The sequence below is a fragment of the Sapajus apella genome, unplaced genomic scaffold (genome assembly GCF_009761245.1).
Source record: "Sapajus apella isolate SASKATOON/1434 unplaced genomic scaffold, GSC_monkey_1.0 scaffold135, whole genome shotgun sequence".
Classification (NCBI taxonomy): Eukaryota; Metazoa; Chordata; class Mammalia; order Primates; family Cebidae; genus Sapajus; species Sapajus apella.
The window spans coordinates 74298-95904 of NW_022437075.1; the positions used below are offsets into that span (position 1 = coordinate 74298).

Sequence of the window (21607 nt, forward strand, 5' to 3'; positions counted from 1 at the left end):
TCGAAGGCTCTGACCCACGCGCGCCGCGCTCTGCACAAGCACAACATAGGATGAAGTGACCGCGAGCAAAACACCCCACGTCTGCCCCCCTCAAAGATGGCGGCTAACCCCACTTCCTGCCCGACCTCGCTAGAGTCGCCGGAAGTGACCCGCCGGGCAGCCGAAGCGTCATCTCCAAGAACGGAAATACCCGAGTCCAGCCGAAGGAGGCCGAACCCCAAACTCCATCGCTGAGCAACGCGAGTTTGCGGCGGCTGCGCAGGCGCACAACGCAGGCCGCGCGGGAAGAGCCAAAGCGGACAGGCGGCGGAAATATCCGAAGCGGCGGGGCGCCCGAGGCCGTTGCCGACCTCCGCGCTAAAGCCGCTGCTGCCGCGGAAGCCGATCCTCCAGTACTCAGCCCCCGTCACCGCGGCTGCCGCGTCCTCCTCCCACCCCGAGCCGCAGCGCCCTCACGGACGGATCAGCTGAGCGGCCAAACGGCGCGGCCCGGGGAAACCCGAGTCCGCAACTGCAGCGAGGCCTGAGACCAGAGCGGGCGAGGGCAAGGAAGGAGCAGCCGGGGGCGATAGGGGCGGGGCCGGGCGGGCCCGAGAACAGCCGAGTTTGGCCGAGCGCTGCCGTTCGAGCCCGAGACTCCAGGCCAGGCCGGAGCCGGACTACGGGAGCCGAGGCGGGCCGCGCGGTGGGCGCGGAGCAGAGCAGAGCGGCGCGGCAGGCCGGGCGGGTGGCGAGAGCCGCGGAGGCCGCAGCGGCGGGTCCGAGGAGCAGAGGCGACGCGGGCGGCGGCGGGGGGCCGGGTGGCCGGGGTCCCGGGCCCCGCGGCGGCGGCAGCGGCGGCGGCGGCGGCAGGATGATCAAGCTGTTCTCGCTGAAGCAGCAGAAGAAGGAGGAGGAGTCGGCAGGCGGCACCAAGGGCAGCAGCAAGAAGGCGTCGGCGGCGCAGCTGCGGATCCAGAAGGGTAGGGGGTCAGGGGATGGGGTTGGAGCTGGAGGTCGGAGGTCAGGGCCTGAGGCTGCGTGATGTGGGAGTCAGGAGGGGATCATGCGGTCGCCGAGGGTCAGAGGTGGAGGGCCCCTAGTGTAGCGGGTCGGAGGTCAGGTCTTGAGGGTTGGGGTCATGCAGTCACGGGGAGGGGGTCAGAGATGGGGGCCCGGTATGTAGTGCTTTAGGATATTAGGAAGGCCTGGTGTCTGGTATGAGGGAATCGGAATCTCAGAGTCAGGCAGTGGAGTGGAGGAGCTGGGGACTCGAGAGTCTGGGGGCTAGACGGGAACTTGGGTTTGGGGTGACAGGAGAAGAAGAGAGGGATAGTAGAGGCCAGGGGTTGGGGATATGAGTGGGAGAGGATTTCGTGTATTATGTTGGGGTCTCTGGGAATCTCAAGAGTTAGGGTTAGGGTTAGGTTGGAGGACCCGAGACTCATGGGCCTCATAATTACAGCAGTTTTGGGTATGGGGTGACAGGTGGCAGAGAGGTTAGTGACTACCAGGGATTGGAGACAGGGGTGAGGAGAAATTTAGCCTATTGTGCTGTGAACCTCGGAGTCAGAGGGAGTGGGCCAGGCTGATCAGGGTTTGGGGACTTGAGAGTGTGGGGGTCAGATGGGAAGCTGGGTCTGAGAGAGAGGAGGAAGGACAGTGAGGACTGAGGGTTGGTGAGAGTAGGCAGGATCCTTGACTTTGGGTGGACAGGTAGGAACATCTTGGATGGGGAGCCTGGGATTTAGGGTGGTCAGAGGATGTTTGGAGTGGGAACATTTGGGAGCTATGGATGCAGAAAATTGGGTGTTTACCCTGGGCCAGGAGTTGGGACACGCAGACACAACTGAACATGCACGTTTGGGGTATGCTGTGTATCCACAAGAGCCAAACGGGAGAAGGGAGAGGGCTGGAGGTGTGGAGCACAGCCCAGGACAGAGGCTTGGGGGTCCAGGAGGAGGCCATGGGGGCTCTGCTAACAACACCTGCCCTAAGTGTCCTGCTGTCTCTCTCTCTCTCTCTTTTTCCCCCCTCTTTCTTTCCCCCCTCCCTCTTTCTTTCCCCCACTCTCTGCTGCCCAAACCCAGACATAAACGAGCTGAACCTGCCCAAGACGTGTGATATCAGCTTCTCAGATCCAGATGACCTCCTCAACTTCAAGCTGGTCATCTGTCCTGATGAGGTGAGGGTGCATATGGCTGGATTCCCAGGAGCAGATCAAGAGTGTCCCCACTGAGAAGAGGGAGACATGTTCTGTCTGTCAGGCCCCACAGGATGGAACCCTAAAATCTTCTTCTCCCCCTTTCCTTCCCAGGGCTTCTACAAGAGTGGGAAGTTTGTGTTCAGTTTTAAGGTGAGTCCCAGGTGGGCAGGGATGGCTCCCTGGACTGAGGAGGCAGCAGCTGAGGCCCTTCCAGGCACCAATCCATCTCCCTTTTCTTTTCCTGGAGCCAGGTGGGCCAGGGTTACCCGCATGATCCCCCCAAGGTGAAGTGTGAGACAATGGTCTATCATCCAAACATTGACCTCGAAGGCAACGTCTGCCTCAACATCCTCAGGTGAGGGCACTGGCCCTCTACTGCCTTCCACAGCCCTGCCTGTCAGAGCCCCCTCATGGTCTTCTGGGCACTACATCAGTCTCTGTGCCTTCCCACCCCTTTGTTGTCTGGGGTTTCTTCATTTCCCAGTCATCTTCCTCATGACCTGACCTTGGTTTTCTCCCTGGCCTGGCCTGCTCCACACCCTCCCTCCCAATCTCTCACATCCTCACTCTCCTATGCCCTGGATCTGACCTGCCCAATACCAGAGGGGCCTATGGCAGCCTCCCACTCACCAAGCCCTGACCCTGATGCTCTCTGTCCACAGAGAGGACTGGAAGCCAGTCCTTACGATAAACTCCATAATTTATGGCCTGCAGTATCTCTTCTTGGTGAGTAGGAATAGGTGGTTGGGTCTGGGGAGATTGGTCTTCTGTCTCTCTGGCCTATTGACCCCACCTGTACTGGCCACAGGAGCCCAACCCCGAGGACCCGCTGAACAAGGAGGCCGCAGAGGTCCTGCAGAACAACCGGCGGCTGTTTGAGCAGAACGTGCAGCGTTCCATGCGGGGTGGCTACATCGGCTCCACCTACTTCGAGCGCTGCCTGAAATAGGGTTGGCGCATACCCACCCCCGCCATGGCCACAAGCCCTGGCGTCCCCTGCAAATATTTATTGGGGGCCATCGGCAGGGGGTTGGGGGGTAGCCGGTGGGGGAATTCCCTGCCTTGGCCTTGCCTCCCCTTCCTGCTACCTGCCCCTAGTTTGGTTTTTTTTTTGTTTTTTTTTTTTTTTTTACCACCATGTGATTAAGGTCGGCGCTGCCTCCCCCGACCCACTCAGCGATGGGAAATGAATTGGCTTGTCTAGCCCCCCTGCTGGGTGCTTATTCAGCCCCCACTCTGGGCTGTGGAGTGGGTGGGCAAGGGGCCTGGGTAGCTGGGCCCAGGCAACCCACCCTTCCACCTCTGGAGGTCCCACCAGGCTATTAAAGGGGAATATTACTGCATGGCCTCTGCTTCTTACTTCTGTGGGGTGGGAAGGGCAGTTGGGTCCACTGGGGCCTGCAAAGCTGGGGTGGTGGAACGTGTGGTAACAGGTGGCATTGGAGCACCCTACAACCGACTGCCCAGTGCCTGGCGTAGCTCTGGAGTTAGTGGGGATACCAGGCCTGAGCCTCGGGTTGGTTGGGATGAAGCCCACTCTAGGATGAGAAGCGTAGTCAGGATCCAGTGATCTCTGGCTTCCTAGCCAAGAGGCCAGCACAGTGGAAGGGACAAGCCATCTGTAGCTTTGCCCCTTTCTTGTATGGGTGGGCCCACCGAGGAGGAAAAGCCTCCTTCTATCTAAAACCTCAGGCAGAAGTCAGGGTCTTACGGATAAGCTGGGTCCTCAGGTGGAGACTGGGTGGAAATCGCCCAAAGGTGCACCACCTTCGCTTGAGTGCCCACCCTGGTACAGGCTTGGGTCACTCGGGCGGGAGTCGAACTTGAAACACCTTCCGACGCGCGGAGGAAACGGAAGCTGTTGCGCATGCGCTAGGACACCGGCCCCATCCAGGGCGAGTGCGCACGCGCGCTCTGGAAGCCTCCCAGCCTTCCGGGTGCGGGCGAGGCGTGTTACGTCACGTCGTTTAATCCGGAAACGGCGGCGGAGGCGACAGAACCGAGGGGCCTTAGTTAAGGGGTAAGCGGGGTATCCGAGAAAAAGAAGCGTGACCCGGAAGCGGAAGCGGGTCCCGGTCCCAACTCCGGTGAGTGGCCCCTGCTGGACCGTGAATCCCAGGCGGGCGTGCGGGCGGCAGCGTACGAGGCCTTCTACTCGCCCGGGTGTCTGGTGCCTCTCTTCTCCCTGGGAGCCTGTCTTCATCCTCGAGGTCTCTAACACCGCCTTGCCTCGGTGCCGGGCCCACTCACTCTCCGTCCTCGGTGTATACTGCAACCTATCCTCCATCATCCCACCCTCGGTGCGCTGGATGCCCCAGCGCCCCCAACCGTCTCCCTCAACATTCAGGGTCATTCACGTCCTTATGCCTTGTCCAAAGCTTCACAGACCCACATTCACCTGTTCTTGGTACTTAGGGTCTCCGCCTAGCCTGTCCTCTATCAGGACCCCCGCAATTGCCCTGTCCTTGGTGCCCAGGGTCCCAAAAACACTAGTGCGCCAACTGGCGTCGCCCTCCGCTCTCAGTCTATCAAGGACTCCAGGGCCTCACCCATGGGGCTAGAGAGGGAAGCTGAACTTGCAAGCCTTAACTTCTGTGGGAGCATGGCGATGGAGGAGGGTCTTGGGTCAGTACATGATGGGTAATTTTCAGCTCTACCTGTCACCCTTTATGTGCCCCGGGACAGTCCCAGTGTTCTCAACTGCTCCCTTTTGGCCCCTTATTCATGCCTCCAGTCTCCATTAGCCCCTTCCCATTTGGCAAAGTTCCCGTGACCCTCTTCTGCTATTTGCCCTCCTTCCGGGCCCCTTGCCCTACAGCTGGGCCTCACATCTGTCTCAGGCCTGCCAGTGGGCTCCTGCCACCATGGACCTGTTGTTCGGGCGCCGGAAGACACCAGAGGAGTTACTGCGGCAGAACCAGAGGGCCCTGAACCGTGCCATGCGGGAGCTGGACCGCGAGCGACAGAAGCTAGAGACTCAGGAGAAGAAAATCATTGCAGACATTAAGAAGATGGCCAAGCAGGGCCAGATGGTGAGTGTGGGTGGTCAGGGGCAAGTTGCTGTCAGTCAGGCACGTCTGTAACAGCAGTGAACAAAACAGACCAGACACCCAAACACAGGTGCTTTCAGCAAAACGAGTGCAGTGCAAGGTCAGCAGGGCTACCCTAGTTTGGAGGTCTGGAAGGCTGCCTACAAGGAATTGGTATAAGAACTAAGGCTTGAGTGATGAGAGTGAGCCTACAGATCTGGGAAAGGAATGTGTCAAGCAGACAGACAGCAAATGTAGAAAGAGAGCCTCGGCAAAATGGGAGTTGACAGGTGAGCTTCAGAGTTGGGCATGGGCCAGACAATTCAGAATTGTGGGCCACAGTGGGAGCTGAGTTGAAAGGTTAGGGATTAAGGTTGTGGGTGAGGTGGCTCACACCTGTAATCCCAGCACTTTGGGAGGCTGAAGTGGGCTGATCACCTGACATCAGAAGTTTGAGAATGACCTGGCCAACATGGTGAAACGCGTCTCTACTGAAAATACAAAAATTAGACGGGCGTGGTGGCTCATGCCTGTAATCTCAGCTCCTTGAAAGGCTGAGGCAGGATAATTGCTTGAACCTGGGAGGCGGAGGTTACAGTGAGCCAATATTGCACCATTGCACTCTAGCCTGGGTGACAGAGCAAGACTCTGTCTCAATTTAAAAAAAAAAGGTAACTATAACGATAATCTAGCTGGACGCGGTGGCTCACACATGTAATCCCAGCATTTTGGGAGGCTGAAGTAGGTGGATCATCTGAGGTCAGGAGTTCGAGACTAGCCTTGCCAACATGGTGATACCCTGCTCTACCAAAAATTAGCCAGGCATGGTAGTGCATGCCTATAATCCCAGCTACTCGAGAGGCTGAGGCAGAATTGCTTGATCCTGGGAGGCAGAGGTCACAGTGAGCCAACATTGTGCCACTGCACTCCAGCCTAGGTGACAGAGCAAGACTCCATCTCAGAAAAAAAAAGGATAAGCTATGGCCAAGAGGCTGGTAAGAGCCAGAACCAGTAGGGAGAGCATGAAGGAACAGAGTCTTTGATGGGTGAGGAGTTTGGCCTGAACAGGCAGAGAAAATACCATTTACTGGGATGGGCAAGCAATGTTTGGAGAGAAAATCAAAAGCTGAGCCTCAGATTGGTTTGTATGTGGTTCTGGATAGTTTGAGGTATGGGTTTGTATTAGGTGGAGGAAGCAGCAGATTCTTTGTCTAGGCTGGGAATAAAAATTGAGGAATGGCTGTTATAAGTCCAAAGAATGACTGAAAACATGGAAGCAAAAGGACCCCTAAGGAGTGAGCCTGGGGCCTTTCTTTTACCATTTACAGATCAAGATAAGTGAGGAGGACCTTACAAAGGAGCCCAGGAAGTTGGTGACCCAAGAGGCAGAGTTAGGTCAGGAGGGACCAGTAACCATTGGGTTAGCCACAGTCTGGAGACTTCAATGAGAATGGTGGAATTGCAAATGGGGGGGAGCAACCATTTGCATTAGTTGCAACTCCAACTAATGGAGTGTCAAGAAATATAATATAATCCCATTCCTGTGTCCTTGATAATCTTGTCTGCTCTGCAGGATGCTGTTCGCATCATGGCAAAAGACTTGGTGCGCACCCGGCGCTATGTGCGCAAGTTTGTATTGATGCGGGCCAACATTCAGGCTGTGTCCCTCAAGATCCAGACACTCAAGTCCAACAACTCAATGGCACAAGCCATGAAGGGTGTCACCAAGGCCATGGGCACCATGAACAGACAGGTGCGCTTTTCCCAGTCCCCCTTCCCACTCCCTCTGACCCATACAGACCACACTCACACTCCTCCCACTTCCAGCTGAAATTGCCCCAGATCCAGAAGATCATGATGGAGTTTGAGCGGCAGGCAGAGATCATGGATATGAAGGAGGAGATGATGAATGATGCCATTGATGATGCCATGGGTGATGAGGAAGATGAAGAGGAGAGGTATGGAGAAAAACTGGGAGGGCAAAGATGTTTGTCTGGCCCTCATGGAATAATGCTTAGCCCTCATTGAGTTCTATCTCTTCCCTAGTGATGCTGTTGTGTCCCAGGTCCTGGATGAGCTGGGACTTAGCCTGACAGATGAGCTGTCAAGTGAGTGCTCCAAATCCTGGGCCCCATTTCCCACCCAGTGCCCAGCCACAGCCCCAAGCCCTCCCTCTCCCTGCATTACTCCCCTCCACTGCATTTCCCACTCAGCCTGAATCCCCCTGCTCTAACCCCGGCTTTCTCTGCAGACCTTCCCTCAACTGGGGGCTCCCTCAGTGTGGCTGCTGGTGGGAAAAAAGCAGAGGCCACAGCCTCAGCCCTAGCTGATGCTGATGCAGACCTGGAGGAGCGGCTTAAGAACCTGAGGAGAGACTGAATTCCCCCTGCCACTCCCTGGATGACCAGTGGATGCCCAGGATCTTTTACCATAACTCCTCTGTAATAAAGGATATAGGACACTAGTCTCTAAGCCCATGTGACTTTTGGCTGGAGTCCCTGGGAGGACAGGTATCACTAAAGCAAGAGGCATTTGGCACAAGGCTAAGGGGTTGGGGTTTGGGGCAGGGGTGGACAAGCAAAGTCCACCTGAGATTTTCAGGGGTTCAGAGCTTAAGGTGAGCTGTGGGTCCTGCTGTCACTTCTCCCAAGATAGTGGACACCCCAAACAGCCTGAGAGTATCTCTAGAGTCCAGGCGTCCCATCTTCCAGGCTGTAGTGCCCAAAACTATTTTGGTTCAGTGATGTGAGGACAGTCCAAACCAACCAATAGAGGCAAGGGGGCAGCCTTGGGATTCACAGGGCTCAACTATAGCTAAATCAGGGATGAATGACGTTAAGTGGCCTTAGCAAAGAGGAACAGGAACAAAACCACATCTGGAAGGTGTCAGTTCACTATGGTACCATCCAAGGATGACAAACAGCTATAGCACCAAAGCTTAGCAACCACTCAGTAGAGCAGCTGTGCCACACGGGGGGCTAAGACTACACAGGGCTGCAGGTTGGCCCACACCTAGCCGTTATCCCAGAGTACCCCACAAACCTCTAGTGTGTACAACCTTTGCTGTGTGTGACCCTCCCCACAGCCAGAAAGGGCCAGGAGGCACACTCTTCCCCACACCCTAGGCATCCATACAGATGGGGGTTCAGGTAGGCTGGGGACAAGACCACCCCCACCAGGGCCACCAGTGCTTGATAAAGCTGATTAGTAGATACAGTCAATAAACCAAGCCCCAGGACCACAGCCCCCCAACCAGCCAAGGCCTGAGGAACTGGTGAAGTTTTTATTAAATCCACAGAAGTAAAAACCATATCGTGAGGAACTGGGGGATGGGGCCACCAAGGAGTGGGAGTCAGGCCACCAGGGGAGCGGGGATGGGGTGACAGGACAGAGAAGAGAGCCAAGCTGGGCTGGCAATGGGGGCTGCAGCCTCAGGGACCATCACCAGGGCCACCAGACAGCTCCTGGGCACTCAGGCCAGCACCAGGCAGGCTCATCGGAGGGGGCTCCACCAGCACAGCAGAGAACTTGGTGTCGCCGAAGGCCTCGTTCATGCGCGTCTCGAAGAAGCGCTGCAGGCCGATGATGGACTGCACGTCTGCCTTGTCCTAGGCCAAGCAGGAATATACTGGATGAATGCGTCCTAGTTCTCTCCTTCACAACGCCCCCTGCCCACAGCCCCTCCATTCCACTGGCTCACCTCAGTTAACTTGTTGAATTGCTTGAACATTCGGCCCACATCCTGGGCAAACTCCTGTGGGGAGCTGTAGGGAGGTGACAACTTCTCCTGGAGACGGGCACGGATCAGGGTCAGATCCAGGGTGCCACCAGGCTGGTCCTGCAGGCAGAGACCACACATACATGCACAAGTTGAGGATGAGACCTGCCAGGCACCACCCCCTTCCCCTCTCCATTTCTAGGACTCACCAGGGAGAAGGTGGAGTCAGTAGCCAGCTGATGCAGGGGGCGGCAGGGTTCATGACAGAACAGGGCCAGCAGTACACGCTCACATTTCTACAGATAGTATAAGGGATGTCACAGCTCTGGGCAGCACCTATAAAGCCTTTCTGGGCAACCCCACCTACATAACCCCAGCCCTCACCCGCTGGTTGACTGGCGAGAGCTTGGCCACCACGCCAGTGCTGTCTGCACCATCCAGGCTGAGGCTGCCATCCTCCTCCTTCAGATCAGGGAGCACATGGCAGAGTGAGCAACTCCACTCCTCCCTAGAGTTAAGATAAGGGTATGCGCATGATCCTGTCCAGAGAGCCCACACCAGACTAGAGCCCAGCCAGCCTCACACTTACCCTGGAACATCCTGCAGGGCAGGCAGGTGGCAGTCCAGGTGGAAACAAAACTCACACTGGTTGCACATGACCAGATCACCTGGCTTCTGGCAGACACGGCAAATGGTGGCACTGTCATCCAGGGTTCCCGGACCACCACCTGGAGCTGAGGTACCTTCAGGAGCCACCACCTCCAGCCCTGAGCTGGTGCTGCCACTGGGTGAGGCCAGGCGAGGACCCTCTGTACCAGGACCCTCCGCAAGAGCCATAAGCACAGGTTTGGTCTCAGGGCCCTCAGTGGCAGCAGGAGGGGCTCCAATGGCAGCCTCTGTCTCCTCCTCCTGCAAAGTGGTGATGAGGGGTGTTCAATAGCGTCCAAACCTGGACTACAGGCTTCATTCCACAGGTATAGTTCTTTGAGACAGGCATACCTTCACAATGGCCATGCCAGCCAGGGGTGGGGCACCAGGGGTTCCTGCAGGCACAGTCCCTGGCTGGCCAGCAGCTGCAGCAGCAGCGCCACGTTCAATAACAATAAGGTTGTAGTCCTCAGTGGTACTGCCTGGGAAGACCTTGAAGACGGGTGGCTGGCTGTCAGCAGTGAGGTCCAGGTCCAAGCGTTCAAGACTCACTCGTGGGACCTTGCGCATAAGGCCGCTCACCTCGCCCTCACCTGAGCGGGACCTATAGGTGCAGAAACCTGACATAAGCACACCCTCACCCTCCATCTACCTCCACCCATCCATTCTCCACCCCAGGGGAACTGCCATGCTCACCGTTTCACACCTGATACATGGGGCTCTGCACTTGAGTAGGGATCATCTGCTTAGAAAAATGGAGAAAGACTGGCAGGTTGGGGTAGAAACAGCACTGAGGCCCTTCCCCAACCACCAGGCAAACCCACTCACCTGACCCAAAACCATAGCCTTCCTGCACCTCCATAGGCTGTGAACAAAGCAGAGCCCTCTGCCTCAGTGGAACAGGAACCCCACTACCCTACTGAACCCCATTCCCTGCCCAGCCCTCCCTGGGTCCTCTCTCCTGTTCACCTGGCTGCTGCCAGAGCCCTGCTTGCTCAGTGGCCCTGGGGCTCTTGGAGGGGCCATGGGTGCAGGGCCTGTCGAGTTAGTGCCAGGACGCTCTGCCACAATCTTGCCTGCACAAAGAGAGAAATATAAGTAGGTGCACCACGTGGGGTATTAACAAGGTAGAGCAAGGTAGAGCTGGGACCCACCAAAGGCCTCTGCACTCTTGGTCCAGGCATTGAGGTCCCACTGAAACTTCATCTCGCCATGTGGCTCCACAGGATCCACAATCATCTTGAGGGCCCGGTGCAGTTGAAAGTAGATCTGGTTGGGAATAAAAGGCAGGGAATAATGAGCACACCAACAACAAACAGGGATGTGAGGTGTTGGGAGCCTCCTGCCGCGAACCCACCGGTCAGGAGCCCACCAGTACATACCAACTTCTTAGAAAGCAGAAGGGCTGTGTTGTTGTCACTCTCCAGAGCCCAAGAAGCAAAGCGCAAGATGTGCTCCTGGTGCTTCTGGATCTTGGTCATGGTCCAGTGCTGCCGTTCCAGGCGCTCCTGCTGCCCCTCAGTCACTTTCTGCAGATGGAAAGGTGTATGAGGTAAGCAGAGAAGGCAGACAGCACTAGGAGGGCTCCTCATCCTGGACAGCATTATGCATCAGCAGAAAGGGCTCAGGGACCCTCTCACTGACACAAGGCTTACCTGGGCATCATTGACCAGCACACGGCCCCGCTTATTCAGCTCCTTCATGATCTGAAGGATAGCCATCTTGACATCCACTTGCACACGCTTCTGTACATCAGACACCTGGCGGATCCTAGGGAACAGAGCAGGTCAGGCTAGGAAAAGTCTTGCTGCCCTGGGCCATTCCCACAGCCCCAGAACCCACACTTACGAGCTGCGAACCTCCTTGGTGCTCTTCTGCAATGTTGCATGTTTGTCCCCAAGGCGCTTCACCAGTGAGGCCAGGAGCTTACGCTGGTTCCTCACTGCATCCTCTAAGAACTGGTACCTGAGAGCAGACAGATGTGTTCCTGAACACTGAACTAGAGAATGGGTGGCACCCACCTACCCTCTATGCCTTGGGACTCACTGGTGGTCCTTGTGGGCATTGAGCTGGCAGTCTCGGCAAGTGAGAGTATCACAGCTCTCACAAAACAGCACAAGGGGTTCATGCTTGTGTACGTTGCAATAGACGGTACGTTCACCATCCCGAGACTTGGCTGGCCCTGGGGAGTGAGAATTGTAAGGCTGGACCTTGCCCTTCACCACCCCCAACTCAGGAAGCAGACTGAGCTTGGGACTCATTTCCTGCCTGTTCTGTGACACTGGGCCATCTACTGGGAAGATGTAGAGGGTGTGGCCAGGGAAGAACACAGGCCTGCAAGCCCAACTCCTTGCTCCCAGAATTCTCTGCCCCAACATAGCTGAGAAATACATCCCTTTCTTCTAGTTTCTGAAGGCGACAACAATGTTAGGGTAAGGGTAACAACCTCTGGAAAAAGAGGGCTGGCCCCACCTTCCTCACACTGTTCCGCCCTTTACTAAAAATTTCTCCCAAGTAGACATACTCAGAATTCTGCCTATAACCACCCTGGACTTTTTTTCTTCTCCTTTCATGATTAACCTCCTCGCTCTTCCCTGACAAAAGAACACCAGAGTGTCTCTTTTTTTTTTTTTGGAGACATAGTCTTGCTCTGTCACCAGGCACCAGGCTGTAGTGCAGTGGTGCAATCTCGGCTCAATGCAACCTCTGCCTCCTGGGTTCAAGCAATTCTCCTGCCTCAGCCTCCCAAGTAGCTGGGACTACAGGCGCACGCCACCATGCCCAGCAAATTTTTGCATTTTTTAGTAGAGATGGGGTTTCACCATGTTGGCCAGGATGGTCTCCATCTCTTGACCCCGGCCTCCCAAAGTGCTGAGATTACAGGCATGAGCCACCACGCCTGGCCACACCAGGGTCTCTTAAAATCCAAGGGCCCAAAGAAAACCTTGCAGAGCCTCTCATAGTGGGAGATGAAATGTCAAACCAGGACCCTCAGAATGGTGGTCGCACATCCCTCTCGAGCAGGATCTTGGTGCTCAGAATAATCCCACTCAAAGCCCAACACATTAGTAACCTCCAAAAGCTGTTTCCCCATTAGAAAGCTGATCAGGCACACTGGTCCCAACATACCAACCAAATCCAAAATAGGTAGCATCCCCAGAGCTCACTGGGGAAAGAGGCTTCCCCGATGACACCCACTCCTGCACCCTGTCCCTTGCCTGGAACATCTGGAATCTAGGACACCCTGCAGCCCCTGCCTATCCCTCCTGGCTCCTCAGGCCCCACAGCCACCATCTTCCACCAATGCTATCCTCTGGGATGGGAAGAGCCACAGTATGGCTAGCAAAACGCCACTCATGGAAGGAATCTGGGGCAAAAACTGGGCTAGACTCAAAAGACTCTCAAGTTCCTTTCCAAACCAAAGCTAGTGTATGTCTACGAAAAGCTGGAAATGCCAAACCAAGCTCTTAGTAAGTCGCTGCCAAATCAAACCTAAAACACTGCCAAAAATTATCATCACTTATAGTCCACAGACCCACAAAGCCTCACTTTCCCTAGCAGTATCTTAAACCAGATGTGTGCCAGGGAACCACTAACCCAGTAAGCCCTTCACAACATGCCTTTCCCTGTTTGCACATGTTAGGCCCTTCACCACCAGGACCGAGTTCCTGATAAGCATCCTTAAACCCTCCCCCTGCAGCACAGTAAGGTCTCCCCTGTCTCCCATTCCTGTTCTCTCCCACCTACACCTCAAAGACTACACACCACAACCCCAGTTTTCCTGCTTCTGGAGTTCTGCCCTCAGGCCCTTCAGGTGGCACCCCCTAGAGAACTCTAGAACCCATCTACCAGATGCAACCAACATTATCAAAGCAGCTGAGGGCACACTGGAGAGCAATTTCAATAGCCCCCTCAGCCTCATGTACCAGTAGAGCGCACAGTGTGGTCCTTGGTGTACTTCACCCGCTGGTGTGCCTCTACACAGGTCTCACACAGAGGCTCCGAGCACTCCACACAGTAGCTGGTGGCTGGGGCATTATCCTCACAGCTAGTGCAGCACTGCCAGACAAAAACAAGGTAAGAGAAGGCAAGACAATCTGATAGGTCCACATTTACATTCCAGAAAATACAACCCGAGATCAAGATTAGTCCCTGGACCCAGCCTAGGCAGCCCACCCAGAGCCTTGGGAAAGGGGAAGTAAGAGCCTGGAGCTGGTGCCAAGCTCCTCCTGGCCACATGTCCCCTCCCCATAAGCAAAGAACTCCTTGTGGATGCTAAGGTAGGACGCACCTGATTCGCATCCTGGGCGTCGGTAGCAGTCTTGCTGCCACTATCACGCATGAAATAATTCTCCACGATATCTTTGGAGAAGCACTGTTGCTTGCACACGGGACAGTCCACCACTTCGAGAGGCAGGGATGACGGAGGCTGTTACAAGTTCCCACCCAGGCTATGGCCCGCCACATCCCCCTGCTGGGGGGCCCCGACCATTATCCCACAGCGAGCCAGCCCCTCCCCTCCCCGAACCTTTTTTTCCTCCAACTTAAGTCAAATGTCCCGTCTCAGCGGCCAACCCAGATCCACGTTCCTATGCAGAACCCACAAAGTACTCCCCGTGCCCTGTCCGAGCCCCCATCATCTTGCCCAGGTGGCATACTCATCCCTGCACCCAGTCGGAAAGAAAGGCAGAGAGTGGGGGAGGGGTGGTCGGAGCCCTGACCCCTTCGTACTTACCTGCGCCGTCTCCCGCCGCCCCGCCGTCCCCCGAACTGTTGGCGGAGGCGGGCGCCGCGGGGCCGAGGCAGGCACTACAGGCCGAGTGCAAACAAGGCAGCAGGCGGGGCTCCCTCTCGGGTCGCAGGCGCTCTCTGCACACGCCGCAGTGCTCCAGCAGCTCCAGCGCCTCGGCGCCGCCCCCCGCGGGCGACGACGCCGCGGCCGAGGCCGACGCCGAGGCTGCGGCCGAAGAGGCGGTGCTGCGCTTTTCGCCGCCAGCGGAGCCCTCGCCCGGGCCAGGGCTGCCAGAGGCGGCCGAGGCCGCTGCTGCCGAGGCCGCCGCCGCCGAGGCCGCCATTCACACGCCGCCGGGGGCGCCCGGGGGGGGAGGAGGGGCGCGGGGCCCGCCGCGCAGGCGCAGACGCGCTCGCCGCCAACTGCTGGGCCGCCGCGGCCGCCGCCGCCGCCGCTGCCGCCGCGAGGCCGATCGCCGCCACGCGCCTCCTGGGCTGCTGCCCACCGCGCGCAGGACGCTGTTGGGACACGGCCAGCTGCTGCTAGCTCGCCTTCCGAAGGCGCCGCCCGCGCTTCTTCCCCAGCAGCAGCCGAAATCCTCACCACGCGCCACAAGCACAACCGCTCGCCCGCGCGCTGCTCGCAGAAAGAGCCGCGACCGAGGGGCGGGACAGAAATAACTGGCGCCGACGACGCCGCGCACGCGCATGGGGCGCCGCACGCCCGGGGGCGGGGCCCAGGACGGTCGATACAGGGAAAGGCCCCCAGTACGCACGCGCCCACTCCGGGTCCCTCCACCACCGCCAACCCCCACTTCGGCGGGGTTCGGATGGTAGCGGGGAGCGGCATGTGTGACGTCACTGCCGCAATTTAATCCGCCAGCGGGGCGTGCGCACCTTTATAGAGCGTGAGTGCCCTCTCAGCTCCACCTCCCGACCGCACCGAGGCGGGCCGTTGAGCGCCCAAGCGCATGGGCAGTCCGTATCAACCCCTCAACCAGCGTCTCTGCGCCACGGGTAGAGTCTTCTCCAGCCTCGGCGTCGCTGAGAGTTCGGGATAGGGGGCAGGGCCGATGGGGAAGTGGGCGGGGCCAGGATCGAGGGGAGGGCTGCGCCCAGCGGAGAGGGGAGCAGAGTCTCCATCCTGCTAGGAGGGGGGCAGCCCCCCTGTGAGCGCAGAGGCTGACTTTTGGAATTTAGCCACGTTATGGTTAAACTTGAGAAACACCGAGAGTGGGGAGGAGGTGAGGAAAAAATAATAATAATAATAAAATAATAATAATGAGAAACACAGAAACTTGCAAATCAAATGTAGATCACGGCCGGGCGCCATGGCTCATCCCTGTAATCCCACCATTTGGGGAGGCGAGTCGGGAGGCTCCATTTGGCCCAGGAGGCCGAGGCGCAGTGAGCTGGGAGTGTGCCACTGCACGCCAGCCTAGACAACAGATCGAGAAAAACGTTTTTGTTTTGCTCTGTCGCCCAGGCTGGAGTGCCGTGGCGCGATCTTGGCTCACTGCAACCTCCGCCTCCCGGGTTCAAGCAATTCTCCTTCCTCAGCTTTCCGAATATCTAGGATTACAGGCGCTCACTACCACGCCCGGCTAATTTTTGCATTTTTAGTAGAGACGGGGTTTCACCATGTTGGCCAGGCTGCTGTCGAACTTACGACCTCAGGTGATCCACTCGCTTCGGCCTCCCAAAGTGCTGAAATTACAGGTGTAAGCCACTACGCCCGGTCCCACCCCCCCAAAAAAAAGGTACATCACAAGAGGCTACAGAGCAATGAGTGTGAAATCCCACCCGCCCCCCACAGGCGTCCCCTCTGCATGTTTTGGTCAGCAGCTACCCTGACTTTCACCCTTTTCCAGGTGGGAAAACTGAACCTCAACAGTGGAGAGTCCCAAGGAGAGAAGGAAGCAGGCCTTTGTGGGGAGAATCCTGTCTGAGGGAAGCAGGGTCTGTGTGGGGAGAATCCTGTCTGAGCAGGGAAGGAGGGTTTATGGGAGAACCGTCTGAGGGACGCAGGATCTGGAGGGGAGGGCTACTGTCTAAGGGGAGAGGCAGAGTCTGTAGGTAGAGGCGAACCCGCCTGGGGACTATCAGCGTGTTGAAAACCTTGAGGCTGGTCCCAGGGGATGGGGCGGTCAGTCCCCAGTGCAGGGTCCCTGGTGTCCGGAAGTCTCCGGGCCAGGTGACAACGACGGGGTGGGAGGTAGGTGGCAGCTTCTGGAGGATGTTTGGAGGCCGCGAGGACTGGCGCGAACCACTGTGAACGCCACTCGTCACTCCCGAGGTGCACACAGGTAAAGGTGGCGAGCCGGGCGGGGCGTGAGGATAACGGGTCACAGCCTCCCCAGGCCCCGCTCCCAGGTGCCCGCACGTGGCGGCAGCACTGGCACGTCCTCCGCTGGGCCGGGTGTGGCCTTTGTTCCTGACGGGGACTGGGGGCCGCGGGGCTTTGTCCCCTCCCCTGCCTTTGTTCCAGCCCTGGCGCGCTGCCCCCCAAATCCGGGCCCGCCCCCTCGCGGCATAGTCACCGCCTCCACGCCCAGCCTGCCCCTTCTGGCGCCACGCCTCGCAAGCCGGCCCGCCCCCTCCAGCCCACCACCCTGACTAGGCCGTAGCCCCGACCCTCGCTTCCTTCCTCCGATAATGGGGAAAGTTGGTGGCAGAGGCTGACGCAGGAAGATCGAAGCCCAGGGGTTCACTGCAGTCAGCTATGATCGCGCCTCTGCACTCCTGCCTGGGGCGGCAAAGCGAGACCCTGTCTCTTAAAAAAAAAAAAAAACGTTGAAGCTGGCATGCACAGGGCAAAGTGTGGGCGTCATTTAGGAATAATTGGGGTGGCTGGGCATGGTGGCTCACGCCTGTAATTCCGGCACTTTGGGAAGCCGAGGCAGGAGGATCACCTGAGGTCAGGAGTTCGAGACCAGCCTGACCAATGTGATGAAACCCGGTCTCTACTAAAAATATGAAAATTAGGCCGGGCGTGGTGGCTCAAGCCTGTAATCCCAGCACTTTGGGAGGCCGAGGCGGGTGGATCACAAGGTCAAGAGATCGAGACCATCCTGGTCAACATGGTGAAACCCCGTCTCTACTAAAACTACAAAAAATTAGCTGGGCATGGTGGCGCGTGTCTGTAGTCCCAGCTACTCAGGAGGCTGAGGCAGGAGAATTGCCTGAACCCAGGAGGCGGAGGTTGCGGTGAGCCGAGATCGTGCCATTGCACTCCAGCCTGGGTAACAAGAGCGATACTCCGTCTCAAAAAAAAAAAAAAGAAAAAAATGAAAATTAGTGGGGCCTGGTTGCATGTGCCTGTAATCCCAACTTCTCGGGAGGCTGAGACAGGAGAATCGCTTGAACCTGGGATTCAGAGGTTACAGTGAGCCGAGATGGCACCACTGCACTCCAGCCTGGGCAACAAGAGTGAAACTCCGTCTCAAAAAAAAAAAAAAAGAATATTTGGTGAGCACTTTCCACAGCCCTATCCTTTACTGGTCCCCCAAATCACTGGAGAGTAACCCACACCTGCACTGGCCTCTAGAGCAGACAACGGTACCAGGGCCAGAAGATAAAAATAAAATAGCCGGGCATGGTGGTTCATGCCTATAATCCCAGCACTTTAGGAGGCCGAGGCAGGTGGATCAGGAGGTCAAGAGATTGAGACCATCCTGGCCAACATAGTGAAACCCCATCTCTACTAAAATATAAAAATTAGCTGGGCATGGTGGCGAGAGTCTACAGTCCCAGCTACTCAGAAGGCTGAGGCAGGAGAATTGCTTGAACCCAGGAGGCAGAGGTTGCAGTGAGTCGAGATCATGCCACCGAACTGCAGGCTGGTGACAGAGCTGGACTCTGCCTCAAAAAAAAATAAAAAATAAAAAAATAAAAATAATAATATGGCACTCTGGAGGCCAAGGCGGGCGGATCACCTGAGGTCAGGAGTTCAAGACCAGCCTGACCAACATGGTGAAACCCCGTCTTTAAAAAATAATAATAATATGGTACAGAATGTAGAAATGGCTCTCCTAGGGGCTGCCCTCAAACACTTTCCGGAAGGCAGTTGAGCAGAAACAAGTGCAAGGACCCTGAGGCAATAGGGAGGTAACAGTGAGAAGTGGTCGGAGGTGCTCAGAGAGGTCACTGTAGAGCTAGCAGGATCTGGGGTAAGCGGGATCTCCTGCCACCCTATCATCAGCTGCCCCTCATAACAGGCTCTCCAATAGACCCTGGCAACATGCCTTGGGGTTTCAGTGGCCCATCAAGGTCCATGCTCTTCTCTCTGCACAACAGAGAGGTATTGTAAGAGTACCCCTTTTCCTCCTCCTGGGCCCACAACCTTCATCCCCAGTATGAGGCAGTCACACAAGCAGCAGGTGTTACCCAAAACCAGCAGCAGGCCTTGGAGCATCCCCTTTCCACAAGGTGCCACACCACTAGGGAGTCCCATTGTCCAGATGGAGAAATTGAGGCTTCAGGAAGTGTCAGGACAGCAGTTGGGGAAGGGAGATCAACTAGAAACCAGGCTCAGGCAGACTCAGGACAGCAGAGTGGGGCTTCCTAGGATTGGCCAAGCCAGGGTGAGCATATAGGAGAGTAAGACTAGGGTTCTCACTCAGAGGCCCATAAGTACATGGCAGAACACTCTTGCACCTTGGCTCTGCCCCCCTGTTGAGCTGGCAGAGCAGGCAGTGTCACCATATACTTCTGTTCTCCATGCTCCTTGCCAACCCTTTACAGCATCTCTCCCTTCCTGGACCATTGAGAACTGTCTATATTCTGGCTTTACAGACAGAGCGTAAGACAGGTGTAGTAATGTGCAGTGGTCACTCAGACTACACCCAGGCCAGCTGAGGACTGCCTACTGCCCAGTTGTGTGCCTATCTGAAGATAGCCACCCTCACCCTCTCTTTCTTCCCCAAACCCCACAACTGTGTATGTTCTTCCCACCCTCAGGTGTCACCCCCAAAGCCACTTTCTGAGGACGCTTTGTGGCTACATCACTCAAATTTCTTTTTCTTTTTTTTTTTTTTTTTGAGATGGAGTCTCTCCCCTGTCACCCAGGCTGGACTGCAATGGCACAATCTCGGCTCACTGCAACCTCCACGTCCCGGTTTCAACTGATTCTCCTGCCTCAGCCTCCTGAGTCGCTGGGATTACAGGCGCCCACCACCACACCGGGCTAATTTTTGTATTTTTAGTAGAGATGGGGTTTCACCATGTTAGCCAAACTGGTCTTGAACTCCTGACCTCAGGTGATCTGCCTGCCTCGATCTCCCAAAGTGCTAGGATTACAGTGGGATTACAGGCATGGGCCACTGCACCTGGCCTTTTTTGTTTTTTTTTTAGACAGAGTTTCCCTCTTGTTGTCCAGGCTGGTGTGCAATGGTGCAATCTCAGCTCACTGCAACCTCCACCTCCCGGCTTCAAGAGATCCTCCTGCCTCAGCCTCCAAGCAACTGGGATTAATGATACCCACCACCATGCCCAGCTAATTTTTTGTATCTTTAGTAGAGGTGGGGTTTCACTATGTTCTCCAGGCTGGTCTCAAACTCCTGACCTCAGGTGATCCACCTACCTACACCTCCCAAAGTGCCGGGATTATGGGCGTGAGCCACTGTGCCCAGCCCTGTCTCCATTATTATAGTTTTTAAAATGTAAGAAAATAGGGCCGGGCGTGGTGGCTCCCGCCTATAATCCCAGCACTTTGGGAGGCCTAGACAGGTGGATCACGAGGTCAAGAGATCTCGAACATCCTGGTCAACATGGTGAAACCCCGTCTCTACTAAAAATACAAAAATTAGCTGGGCATGGTGGCGCACGCCTGTACTCCCAGCTACTCGGGAGGCTGAGGCAGGAGAATTGCTTGAACCCAGGAGATGGAGATTGCGGTGAGCCAAGATTGTGCCATTGCACTCCAGCCTGGGTAACAAGAGCAAAACTCCATCTCAAAAAAAAAAAAGAAGTAAAAAAATAAAATAGGCCAGGAACAGTGGCTCACACCTGTAATACCAGCACTTTGGGAGGCCGAAGTGGGCAAATCATGAGATTAGGAGATCGAGACCATCCTGGCCAACATGGTGAAATGCTGTCTCTACTAAAAATACAGAAATTAGCCAGGCGTGGTGGCGTGTGCCTGTAATCCCAGCTACTTGGAAGGCTGAGGCAGGAGAATCCCTTGAATCAAGAAGTTGGAGATTGCAGTGAGCCAAGATCACGCCACTGCACTCCAGCCTGGAGACAGAGACTTCGTCTCAAAAAAACAAAAAAATACAATAAAGTAAAATTCACAGCCGGATGCGGTGGCTCATGCCTGTAATCCCAGCACTTTGGGAGGCTGAGGTTGGCAGATCAGAAGGTCAAGAGATCGAGACCATCCTGGCCAACATGGTGAAACCCCATCTCTACTAAAAACACAAAAATCAGCCAGGCGTGGTGGCACGCACCTGTGGTCTCAGCTACTTGGGAGGCTGAGGCCGAAGAATCGCTTGAACCCAGGAGACGGAGGTTGCAGTGAGCCGAGATTGTGCCACTGCACTCCAGCCTGGCAACAGAGCAAGACTCTGTCTCAAAAAAAAAAAAAATTCACACATCAAATTTATCATTTTAGCCAGTTTAAAGTGTACATTTGGTGGCATTTCATACATTCACAATGTTGTGCAACTACCACCTCTATCTATTTCCAAGTCATTTTCATTACTCCAAAAGGAATCCTATCCTCAGTAACCATTAGCACTCACTCCACAGTTCTCCTCCTACCAGCCCCTGACAACCACTTTACTACTTTCTGTCTCTGTGAACTTTTTAACTTTTTGGTGGAGGCTTATGACATGTAGAGATAAATGCAGGGAGCACCTCGGGTAACCCACTGTGATAGCAAAGAACAGAACATCTCTAGCTCCCAGAAGCCCATGTCCCTTGTAGCTGCCATCCTAACTTCACAGACAAGCTTTTCCTATCCATGAAACACATGGGATTGCCAGACGCAGTGGCTCATGCCTATAATCCCAGCACTTTGGGAGGCTAAGGCAGGCAGATCACCTGAGGTCAGGAGTTCGAGACCAGCCTTATCAATATGGTGAAATCCCGTCTTTAAAAATAATAAAAAAAATAAAAAATTAAGTTAAAAAAAACAAAAAATGGGGTTTTACTTCTCAGTGCACATTTGTGCGGCCATGTTTGACCTTAGTTTGTCCTCTCCCCTTGTTGTGTAGAGTCTCATTATATGAATATCCTTCAGTTTGCTTACATGTTCTCTTGACTGCATTCTCCCTCCTGCCTGGGCTGTTATTA

General features: G+C 55.8%; 3 protein-coding genes and 1 long non-coding RNA gene across 6 annotated transcripts; 2 read left to right on the forward strand and 2 right to left on the reverse strand.

Moving 5' to 3' along the window:
* Positions 1-292: 292 nt before the first annotated feature.
* On the forward strand, positions 293-3528 carry UBE2M (ubiquitin conjugating enzyme E2 M). The gene is made up of 6 exons (XM_032263313.1): positions 293-962; positions 2070-2164; positions 2297-2335; positions 2437-2540; positions 2848-2911; positions 2994-3528. Exons 1-6 carry the CDS (start codon positions 854-856, stop codon positions 3132-3134), a joined length of 552 nt encoding a protein of 183 aa, XP_032119204.1. The 5' UTR covers positions 293-853; the 3' UTR covers positions 3135-3528.
* On the reverse strand, positions 2087-4065 carry LOC116540018. The gene is made up of 2 exons (XR_004264264.1): positions 3897-4065; positions 2087-2214 (listed from the first exon to the last, which is right to left on the reverse strand). It is a non-coding gene; the product is annotated as an uncharacterized LOC116540018 (long non-coding RNA).
* Positions 4066-4130: 65 nt separating this feature from the next.
* CHMP2A (charged multivesicular body protein 2A) lies at positions 4131-7678 on the forward strand. 3 transcript variants are annotated; one of them, XM_032263310.1, is made up of 6 exons: positions 4131-4272; positions 5026-5217; positions 6788-6967; positions 7042-7172; positions 7261-7322; positions 7466-7678. In XM_032263310.1, the coding sequence occupies exons 2-6, from the start codon at positions 5050-5052 to the stop codon at positions 7591-7593; spliced, it is 669 nt and encodes a 222-aa protein (XP_032119201.1). In that variant the 5' UTR covers positions 4131-4272; positions 5026-5049; the 3' UTR covers positions 7594-7678. The 3 variants fall into 3 exon arrangements, with proteins under 3 accessions (XP_032119201.1, XP_032119203.1, XP_032119202.1); XM_032263312.1 differs by having other exon boundaries at positions 4155-4395; XM_032263311.1 differs by having other exon boundaries at positions 4270-4592.
* A 748-nt stretch (positions 7679-8426) lies between these two features.
* Positions 8427-14756, reverse strand: TRIM28 (tripartite motif containing 28). Its single transcript, XM_032263307.1, has 17 exons — positions 14316-14756; positions 13872-13984; positions 13507-13639; positions 11627-11762; positions 11429-11545; positions 11236-11350; positions 10963-11109; positions 10735-10849; positions 10550-10656; positions 10409-10445; positions 10277-10322; positions 9932-10184; positions 9522-9841; positions 9317-9440; positions 9142-9228; positions 8915-9052; positions 8427-8822 (listed from the first exon to the last, which is right to left on the reverse strand). Exons 1-17 carry the CDS (start codon positions 14653-14655, stop codon positions 8646-8648), a joined length of 2505 nt encoding a protein of 834 aa, XP_032119198.1. The 5' UTR covers positions 14656-14756; the 3' UTR covers positions 8427-8645.
* Between the last annotated feature and the right edge of the window lie 6851 nt (positions 14757-21607).

Coding starts and splice junctions, on each gene's coding strand:
- TRIM28 (XM_032263307.1), bottom strand. CDS start 14,655: ATGGCGGCCTCGGCGGCGGCGGCCTCGGCAGCAGCGGCCTCGGCCGCC. Junction 10,850..10,962: donor TTCTGCTTTCTAAGAAGTTG/GTATGTACTGGT, acceptor ATTCCCAACCAG/ATCTACTTTCAACTGCACCG. Junction 8,823..8,914: donor AATTCAACAAGTTAACTGAG/GTGAGCCAGTGG, acceptor TGCTTGGCCTAG/GACAAGGCAGACGTGCAGTC.
- UBE2M (XM_032263313.1), top strand. CDS start 854: ATGATCAAGCTGTTCTCGCTGAAGCAGCAGAAGAAGGAGGAGGAGTCG. Junction 2,165..2,296: donor TGGTCATCTGTCCTGATGAG/GTGAGGGTGCAT, acceptor TTTCCTTCCCAG/GGCTTCTACAAGAGTGGGAA. Junction 2,541..2,847: donor GTCTGCCTCAACATCCTCAG/GTGAGGGCACTG, acceptor CTCTGTCCACAG/AGAGGACTGGAAGCCAGTCC.
- CHMP2A (XM_032263310.1), top strand. CDS start 5,050: ATGGACCTGTTGTTCGGGCGCCGGAAGACACCAGAGGAGTTACTGCGG. Junction 6,968..7,041: donor TGGGCACCATGAACAGACAG/GTGCGCTTTTCC, acceptor TCCCACTTCCAG/CTGAAATTGCCCCAGATCCA. Junction 7,323..7,465: donor CCTGACAGATGAGCTGTCAA/GTGAGTGCTCCA, acceptor CTTTCTCTGCAG/ACCTTCCCTCAACTGGGGGC.